Source organism: Vigna radiata, chromosome 10 (genome assembly GCF_000741045.1).
Source record: "Vigna radiata var. radiata cultivar VC1973A chromosome 10, Vradiata_ver6, whole genome shotgun sequence".
NCBI lineage: Eukaryota > Viridiplantae > Streptophyta > Magnoliopsida > Fabales > Fabaceae > Vigna > Vigna radiata.
The window spans coordinates 7,486,177-7,496,221 of record NC_028360.1 but is presented as its reverse complement, the minus strand read 5'-3'; the positions used below and the strand labels follow the sequence as shown (position 1 = coordinate 7,496,221).

The 10,045-nt window shown below is 33.6% G+C and overlaps 1 protein-coding gene across 3 annotated transcripts; it reads right to left on the bottom strand.

Annotated features, from left to right (window-relative positions):
- Positions 1–3,565: 3,565 nt before the first annotated feature.
- LOC106775754 lies at positions 3,566–9,828 on the bottom strand. 3 transcript variants are annotated; one of them, XM_022786781.1, is made up of 8 exons: positions 9,671–9,828; positions 9,509–9,586; positions 8,543–8,837; positions 6,750–6,838; positions 6,526–6,648; positions 5,349–6,155; positions 4,485–4,701; positions 3,566–4,387 (listed from the first exon to the last, which is right to left on the bottom strand). In XM_022786781.1, the coding sequence occupies exons 3-8, from the start codon at positions 8,835–8,837 to the stop codon at positions 3,867–3,869; spliced, it is 2,052 nt and encodes a 683-aa protein (XP_022642502.1). In that variant the 5' UTR covers positions 9,509–9,586; positions 9,671–9,828; the 3' UTR covers positions 3,566–3,866. The 3 variants fall into 3 exon arrangements, with proteins under 3 accessions (XP_022642502.1, XP_022642501.1, XP_014518414.1); XM_022786780.1 differs by having other exon boundaries at positions 8,543–9,411; positions 9,671–9,819; XM_014662928.2 differs by lacking the exon at positions 9,509–9,586 and having other exon boundaries at positions 9,671–9,819.
- Positions 9,829–10,045: the final 217 nt, after the last annotated feature.

The window sequence follows — 10,045 nt, the reverse complement described above, 5'->3', positions numbered from 1 at the left end:
CATTAAAAAACAATAATAATATGAAATTAGGAAAATATGATAAATAGAGAGAAAACTCACCAACAATAAATAATTGAGAAAAATAAGGTGACTTGATATATGTTAGACTTGGTAAAATTTGATTGTTTTCTATCATTTTCTTATTTAATGAGGCTTAAATTTGATCATGTCAAACATTTTCTTCGATTTGTAAAATAAATTAACTTTTATTGGCTTATTGAAAATAATGCACAACTTGTTATGCAATTAGACAATATTTGATTGTCACTTTCTTCTCCCCAACCAACTCCAAAATCTGTTGAAATCTAATATCATTGTGTTTTGGATCTTCTATAAAATACTGGGATTTTTCATAATGTAATTGCAAACTTGTCACAAGATATCTTTATGAAAGTATGTTGTTTATGATGTATTACTTCTAAATTATCCTTAGTCGATTGTTTAATTTGAACAACTAGTTGTAACAATGTATTTTGCTTCAACATAGATGGACAATAACTTATTATTCATTTGAAGACTATGATACTACTTCATTACCTAGACGAAATGCATATCCTAAAATGAGTTTTCTTATTTAAACATCTATTTCCCAATCATTATCGATATAGTTAATAAGTTTTACTTCATTGTTACTGGCATAAGACAAAATAAAACTTTGTATGGTGAAAATACATTTAATGTAACTCCTTGTAATACCTTAATTTCCTGAGTGTCACTAAAATGTGCCAAAAATAAAAATTTTCTCAATAAAAAATAATTTCTTAAATAAATTGAATACAATTAATATTTACAACCCAATGGTTTGTCAATACATAAATCTATAAAATCTTTTTTTAGAATAAAATATAACTCTTACAAAAGTCCAACATTAGTTTTCTCATCTCTTAATATCTATCCTGAAATATCTATACTTGCTCTTGTATAACACAAACATCATACTGTCATTGCCACACACACACAAATAAATATAGGTGAGCTACCTGAAAAAAAAAAAAAAAACATCAAAACATCAATACAACGTATTGATCTCAATCATCAAGCAATACTATAAATTTATCAAATCAACCAAGTCAATACGTAGTAAAACTATAATGATCAATCCAATCCCAAACCATACTTTTCCTTAGAAGGAATCATGCCTATACCATCAATCGCTACACAGGCTTGTCATCTAAAAGCAACCCTTGCCAATATTAACAATCTCTACAATCGTGTGTCATCTTCCATACTCCACTACATTAATCTTGTTCACCAAACTAGGGTGATTCAAGTCGTCCTCAACCGCAGCTTTAGACCTATCTCCCTTGCTCATGAAAGACTTATGAGTAAAAGTTCTGATGTTGCTCACATCGCACATAATACTCAACACGAGCAAGAACTCTATAAGCGAGACATTTATCCCTTTCTACCCCCTTGAAAGAGGAAAAGGCAGCACTCGAATCTTAGTCTCTTCTATCGACCATCATAGGTGACAAGACTTTAATAGAAGGTGTCTTTGTCTAAGAAAAGAAAGTGTCTCTTATATCATCTAAGAAAAAAAAGTGTCTCTTCTACAGTCTATTAGTTCCTTCTACCCGCAGCAAGACATTTATCCCTTTCTACCCCCTCGAAAGAGGAAAAGGCAACACTCAAATCTTAGTCCCTTTTATCGCCCATCATAGGCGACGAGACTCTAATAGAAGGTTTCTTTGTCTAAGAAAAAAAAGTGTCTCTTCTGTCATCTAAGAAAAGAAAGTGTCTCTTTTACAATTTATTAGTCCTTTCTACTGTCTAAGAAAAGAAAGTGTCTCTGGCTCTTTTTTGAAGTCATCTAATAGACTATATGAGCAAAAAAAATAGGCTCTCATGAAAATGAAAGTCTATATCTTATACAACACTGAGACTAAAACGAGTTTTCATTCAATACAGTGTTATCTCAAGCAAAGCTTTTTAAAAAGAAAACATCATCTACTGAATGACCACCAAATGCCATAGCCATTGAAAAGCATCTTATGTTCATGTCATCTAATGATTATAAATATTGTATGTTTTACTAAATGATGCATTTTTGAATAACATGACAAATAATAAAATGTCCTGAACATACAATACAGTCTAATGCTTATCAACGTTCAAAACATTTAATGTATTTACAATAAAATACTTCGATGTTTGTATATTGTATTCTTTGATATTTGTCTATATCTCTAAAACAAAAGGATATGATCATAATCACTACATTCAAAAACACACAGCATTGTGAGAGAAGAAAAACATTAAGGGAATGTTTTCCTTAAAGTCCTCTACTTTTTTATATCATATAAGCTCACTTTCGCTTAAGGTTATGAAAACTCTGACTTCTAAAAAAAAAAGACTAAAGTCTAACGCTCCTCGTTATGTCAAATACCCATTCATCCTCTCTTGCATTACTCAAATTAAAACATTGTCAAAACAATAAGGTACATCCTATTCGTCGCAACCATCAATGAACACGTTATCATAGCTTTTCTCGCACTTATTACAATCCAATAACACCATCAGATAATCATAAACTAATTATATAACACACATTCAAATAATGAACATAATACAATAAGGGTTGGCTTCCCGTACCTGTTTCGGTCACTCCCTTACTCTAGCCCCTATTCAAGCTTCTCTGACGCTCCAACCCCGCATTCATTCACTACTCCACAATCACTCCTTCTCTCAGTTTCTTTCACTCTTTGGTTTCTCATGCACACTTATTTTTTAACATGAAAAATGATTCTCCCTTCTCTCTAGTCTCTAACAAATATGCCACAAATCTCATAAAATTTTATTTAATATTAAAATTTTAATTTTTAAATACATACCTATTTTTTAAAATATAATATAAATTAATTTATTCTATACAAATTAAGCATTTGAAAATTACAATAAAATAAAAGAAATTAATTTACAAAAATTTAGAAGGATTTATTCAATGAAATAAAATTTTAAATTTAAAAAATAATAACGACCTCTGGTATAAATTTGTATTGAAAACTTCAAATTTTAGAAAAGAAAACTTAAAATATATAAATTTTGAAATACTTTTTTAAGTTGTTTATATTTTGTTTAGATAAATTAATTCAAATTCTTTTAAATTCTAAATTTCAGTAACATATTGTATTGTTAAAATTATTATATTAAAAGAATTATATATACATTTTTAGAGGACTCTTTTATTGAAAAATCTGAAAATACTCAAATAGGTTATACTTTCCATACTACAAACATTTGTTTTTACTATACTGAAGAATGTTCACAAAATTATAGTCCGAATTCATTCAAACCCGTCACAATGCAAACCAATCATGTGTTGAGAAAGACTTAACCTATTTGAGAAGTAAAAGCCTACCAAATAAAAAATATTGTTCAAACCTGCTTTAAGTATGAACTGAAATGTCATCAAATAACACTACACAACACTTATGATACAGATCCAGTTCGTGCAGCAACACTCTAGAAATTTGCATTATTATTGTAGTATCTTTTGCCTAGCCTGAATGAACAAGAGCAAGCGAAAATATTCTGCACAAAAGATCTTATAATACACTGGCTCATATCAATGAAACTAATTGGATAGCAATTGAAATTACTCAATAGTTGTCTCGTGTGAAAGAAATCTACTTTCAAATACAATCAATGGAAAGAAAGATAACAACACACTTGCACATGACACTCAACACTGTACACTATGAAGGCAACTACGAAGTTAACAATCAATCGGGTTCCCACATGACCGTGTAACTACTATTTACATTCTCACACTAACTTTGGACACAGATTACAACACAATGAGAGATTATGGCATAGCTCTATAATCAGCACTACCATACCTTTATGCATGACTTCTAAAAAATTGTTTATACAGCCACTTCCATGAGCTCTACAGGTTCACAGTCCGATCCAGAAGTTTCAAACACCTTGATATCTTTATTATTACCATTATTATCTCCATTCTTGATACTATCATCATCATTGTTAACTCTGTCATGCTCATCAGTGTTATCTTCATCACAACAACCATGTATCTCAATATTATCAGCTTCAGTATTTTTTTCTGAAGAAGAGGGTTTATTATCCAGGACACAGACCCCATCTTCAGTGAAGCCCTCACAAGACACATGCTTCTGGTCCTCAATAGCCAGTTCATCACACTTCTTACTTAAAGGATCATGACATGAATTACCAAAACCAACAGTGTCCCCAACTTTGTCCATTGATGGGGACACGGAAAGCTTTGTGTTAAAGCTATTATTATTAGCTGTGAAGAATAAAGTTGTAGTTATTTCAGGTTTTGCCTTAATGTCAATCCAACTGTCCCCTAACCAATCTCTAGATATTCTTAAATCCTTCTTGCAAACTTCCATCAACAGGCATTCCCCTGATACAAAAAAAAAAAAAAAAAAAAAAAGCAATCTATTAATAAAGGGAAGATAAAATGATTTAAAAAGCTCTAAAAAGGCATTAAAACAACATACCAGGAAAGTATACTTGAACACTATCATCTCCACAGTGATCAATTCTAGTTACAACCCCCTCCCACCAGCCGTCACTCCACCATGCATCAACTGCATGTCCAACCTCAACAGCCAGTTCTCGTTCCTCAAGAGTTGGAGTAGGTCTTATGGTGGGCCTGCCAGAATGCCTCATCCCAAGTTTATCAGGCCTAGCACACTTGAAAGCAGAGACCCATTCCTAAAATATAGAGAATATTCAGATAAAGATTGAAAAGTGAGTTCTGCAAAAGTATGCAATAAATGACTTTACAAAACCTTTGCTTGGAATATTCTGTTTTTCATTTGGTTCTATAACTATTATCTTTCTACCGTCTTAAATTGTATACTTTGCCATTCTAATCCACCATGTCATAATTGGCCATTCCATTACCCTCTACATGTTTTAATATAAAAGTAATGAATCACTAGAAAATACATCCATGCATAAAACCTGCCTACATTATCTCCTGTCATTCTTAGAAAGCCAGTACACAGTCAAAGAAATACCTCTACCTCTATTAGCTAATCCCATGAGATTCAATCTAGATCCCTGATTAACTCAGTCCAAGTTTATACAACAATTCACATTAAACTTAAACTAGAATGATTTCTAATTCTACACACAAACCAATTATTTCATCGCTTAGAAAGATTTACATCAGCTTCAACTGCCACGATTAAAGAACAGTTGCTAAAAGCCTAAAACCATATAACCTTATATTTTCTCTTTCTGGTTCAAGATCAAACCTTGAATTGGAACCACCTTTATTCATGCACATATTTTACAAGCAAACTAAATACTGACCAGAAAATCAAATATAGAATATTTCAAAAGCTTAACTGTACCTCCAGATTTCCATTTCCATCTTCATCCTGGACATCTTCATATTGGACTTTCAGCTGTTTCCGGGCTACCTGAACAACTGTACACCTGAACCAGCAGCCTCTGATGCCACTATCTTGACAAAGCAACTCAATCTTATCATCAACCTTGTATGTATGAATAGACCAAGGTTGACAATCAACCTGCTTCCGAGAAAGCAATCTCCTTTCTGGCCTTGCATAATTTGCAACCTGGAAGGTTTTGTATACCATCATTTGCTTACTTCTCATCAATTTCCTAACTCCCTGTTGACTTATCCAAGACTGAGGAGACCCCTTATCACTTCTGCTCCTCTTGGCTCCTACCTTCACATCATCACATGCAGTCAAGTCTTCATTTTCTCCTGCAAGCCTCTCAGGGTTCTGGATTGAATCAAGGTGCAAGTAAGAAAGAATTGGTTGGGCATAGTAGCCACGTAGTTTACTCAAGTCAAAGGGCTTAACTTTGTTGCTTCTAAATTGCCTAAAGCACAAATGTGTTCTGTCTCTTGAAGTGGGTGTAAAAAAAGACATGCACTTTTCATAGTGTTCACGAGTCAAGACTGTGGCAGGACCATCTACGCACTCTGCACTAATAACTTGAGAACAAGGTGTGATAAAAACTTCTCGAGGGTGAGGATTTCGTACAGGAACTACACCCTTGACTTCCTGATTATGGTGAAACCACCTCACCTTGACCTTTTTTTGCCCCCTTCTGTCTTCATACATATCCTCTACATAAGCAATATAATGATTCTCTCCCTTGCCCATAACAAAAACAAAGGATTGAATCTGGAAATCAGGAAGAATGTAAACGTCAGGTATAAAATCATTTATATATTATATCCACAGAAAAAGGAAAACTTCTTTGACTAATAGATTTTTCCTTTTTGAGAGTGGGAGAATTCAAGCATCTATGATGTGCATGGCATCAAGCAAATATCACGCAACCCAAAATGTATTTCATTGTTGAGAAATTTTCATGTAACACACACCTAAGTAAAAACATCATTAAGGAATTCACTTGTCAATACTAGAAGAAATTGATTAAGCCTTAACTATTAATGATAGGAAGCTAATTAGAAGTTGACGACAAAAACAAGGAGTTGACAAGTAAGCTAGAAGTAAGATCTTCAAGAAATTTAGTTCAACGCCTTTTCACCTCTATTTTGATGCCATTCCTCCAAAAAGCAGGAAAATGCTTAAGTTGTTTGCCACATCTCCATGCAACTCCTGACCAAACAATGTCTGAATTGGATAATTTGGAGTTACTCATAGGGAAGTCCTGAGAAAGAGGAGTACGTAGATGTCAAAAACATTCACTAGAAACAATATAAAGAAAAATATTAGGGGGTGGGGGGAGAGGGGGAACAAAAAGGGACATACCTTATCATCTGTTAATCGTGCTCCAGTAATTCCGTTGATACTATCATTTGTGGTCTCATGAGCTTGAACCATGTTATGACCAGGTGATACTGTGATTTAAATTATAAAATAAGAGATAAAAACATTAACAAGACTGCAGATATAAACTTCAAAAAGGTAGTAGTTGTAAAAACATGAACAATATCATAGATGGGCCTCCTTCATGTAAAACACACCCCTAAGTTTTTAAACTAAGCATGTTCAATGTTATTTCAAATGAAGAAATTGATAAAGGTTGATAATAGGAGCTTAACATTATTTTCCAGGAATCTACTGCTGCTTTACGGATCAAATTACAGGTCAGTCCTTCAACTTTTATGTAATGATACTTACACTTTTTATAACCTCATTATATTCCTAGCACTTTTTTGCTTGGAACAAGAGCGGTACTGAGAATATATTTAGCCAAAATCATTTTACATATAATAGAAGATTGCAGTTAAGTTGAAAGGGTGAAGAGTACAGCAACAAGTTATAAAAGTAACTAGGATACTATAATAGCGTTTAATAGGCATGCATTGTCAGTGTAAAAGTACTTACACAGCCAAATAATAAAAAATTACATGTATAACTTCTAAGAAAATTTACTGCTATTATTATTATTATTATGAAGGTCAGCAAATTTACCATACATGACAATTTGAAATATGAAATTTTTACATTATCATTGCGTATATTATTTATTCTACTGAAACATTATCCAAGTCCTTAACCCTACATTAAAGTCAATAGTATAAGTGTGTCTCAAAAGGAGCATTTTCAGCTGGAGAAAAAGAGAAGAGAGGGAGAGCTTAATGAAGAGAAAGAAAGGAAAAAGCTTAAATTATTTGGATTTTAAGGTGACTGAAGCATCCAAAGCCCTCCGTCTTTGCTTTGCTTGTCTATTTCTTTTTTTCTAGGTGAAGAATAACATATTTGTGTTATTCCCCATCACAATAGATTTATACTGCTCTAGCTTGCTTGTTCTTGAAAGAACCAAGTTATAAAATTGAATTTGGTAATGTTAGGGAACTTGATAATTCTTTCTAGGTTAGGTTTCAAGCCCTAGTTCACTGAAAATTTTGATGCTTATCTTATTTGTATTCAAAAATAGGAAAACAGCGGTTCTTAATCCTTTTTTTTCTACTGAAGTATGGTATTGGATGTTTTGAATGATTGGAAACAGTTTTAGCATGGAAATTTTCATGTTTGGAAAATTATTTCACACCAGTTGGCGTCTAGGTACTAGACTGTTAGCACATAGATGCTGAACCTGAAAGTGACTAGGCAAAAATCTTTACCAATCTTCTATGATTATTTATGAAATTAAATTTCTTAATGCATTCACTATTTTCGTTTTTATTTGAGAAGATCGGCTGTTTTTAATATTGGAAGGATAAAAAATGGATCTTATCAGAATGAACAGAGGGTACTAGTACAAAGGTAGAAAAATTATTCTCATATTGAACAAATACAAGGAAGAATAAGAAAATATTAAAGAAAACAGCCAGTGAACAAGAGTATTGATTGAGCCACATCCATATGATATGCGCTCCTGTAACAGAGGATGGCACCAAATATTGGTTCATTAATAGAAACACATCCATATGAATGCCTTACAAAACAAACACATATGTAGTTGTTCAATAGTCTACATCACTTTGTTGCTCATAAAGTCATAGTTTCCTAAGTCACTTCTCACATTATTGTTCGACATAGTATAATCAAATATGTTATAAATGACTGCAACAGGTTAAAATAAAGTATCAACGTACCACTTCTATCTCCTTGCAGGTTCTGCTTTGATAGCGTTGATGTCAGCCAATCCACCACCTCTCTTCTAGATCTCCATTTGAAACCAGTTGGAATGGAACCTTCCTTACCACAAATTTCAAGGAACTCCTCAGCAACAACATAGCACATGTGCCTAACACTCCTCTCAGTACCCACCACTGCAAGGATAGATTCTCCGGCAGCATCCTTTAGGTAATAGTGAACCACACGATTACCACGCTCCTGTGAAACAAACTGCTCTTTCCATTCCACAAAACAGCGATTGTTCACGGCCATCTTAAAGAGAATACCAGCAGGAGTTAACAGAACACCAGATATGCACTTGTTTTCAAAACAATGGCAAAGGGTGCAGACGCATTGGATTCACCAGTCCAAAAAGACAATCAACCGAATCCATAACATAGAGGGAACAACCTCAGTCTCCCCACTACTAGGAAGAACCCTACTCAGCTTAACAAAAATATGAGTACTACATAAAACTAACCAGAATCCTCAAAAACCAAGTACTTTTTCATGTGGGGAAAAAGTCAGAAACCCTAATTAAGCACGCATACCCTCCAAATTACATCAAACAAAAGAAGACAAAAACCCCTTAGAAATTATAAAAGGGTTTAAAATCAGATAAAGACATCCTGTAATGGTCACTAATCGATCCCTTTTTTCCAATCTAGCAAGCCTCCAAAGAGGCACGATCCTCGTCTCCAGAAACTGGAAATGCTCCAAAGTTGACCAAAGCCACAAAAACCTCAAACAAACATATGTGCCTCCGAACAGATCAGAGAGAAACCCTTCAGGAAATCTGATCCGGGAGCCCAAAAATCCAACAGGAAGAGAAAAACTGGGCCTTTGGCTGCTCCATAGGTGACAATCAGCCAAAGGTCGAAAGAATATTCCAATTGAAAGAATAAAAGGGGTCCCAATAGAAAGACTGAAACTTTATAGCATACCCTGAGTATAAATGGTGACGGTGATCCCAGATGAGTCAAGAGAGAGGGACAGCGGTAAAGGTTTGGTCTGTGGGAACACTGAAGAGGAAGAAACGGCGTGGGAGGGAAGAGACAGGGGTGAGAGATGATGAAAGGGAAGATAAAGAAGAAGAAGAAAAGTACCTTGAGATTGCCATGAACATGGAGATGAAGAGAAAGAGAGTTGCAGACTGAGGAATTGTGCCTCCAATATAGCTGCAGGCCTTCTATTACGAAAAATAAAAACAAAAACAAAAACACGAGAGAGAAAGTGGGGACCTGTTTTGTTTGGTTTTGTTGCAGTGAAATTTTTTTCTACTCTTACATAAATATTTATTTTCTCTATTCGATTCTGAAAATTAGAAAAATCGGACATCACATAATTATTACGTTTATGGAATATTCTATATCCAAATTAGAGAAAATATTTCATAAACATCAATTTTATAAATATAAATTTATTTAATTTTTTATTATTTTCCTCTCATACTATTTTAATTTTTGAACGAAATTAGTTTA

What these genes read in the sequence shown, in the direction of transcription:
- LOC106775754 (XM_022786781.1), bottom strand. Translation starts at nt 8,837, where the DNA reads ATGGCCGTGAACAATCGCTGTTTTGTGGAATGGAAAGAGCAGTTTGTT. An exon ending in GGAATGGCATCAAAATAGAG is followed by an intron (nt 6,156 to 6,525) that starts GTGAAAAGGCGT and finishes CCTGATTTCCAG; the next exon opens with ATTCAATCCTTTGTTTTTGT. An exon ending in TGTTCAAGTATACTTTCCTG is followed by an intron (nt 4,388 to 4,484) that starts GTATGTTGTTTT and finishes TTTTTGTATCAG; the next exon opens with GGGAATGCCTGTTGATGGAA.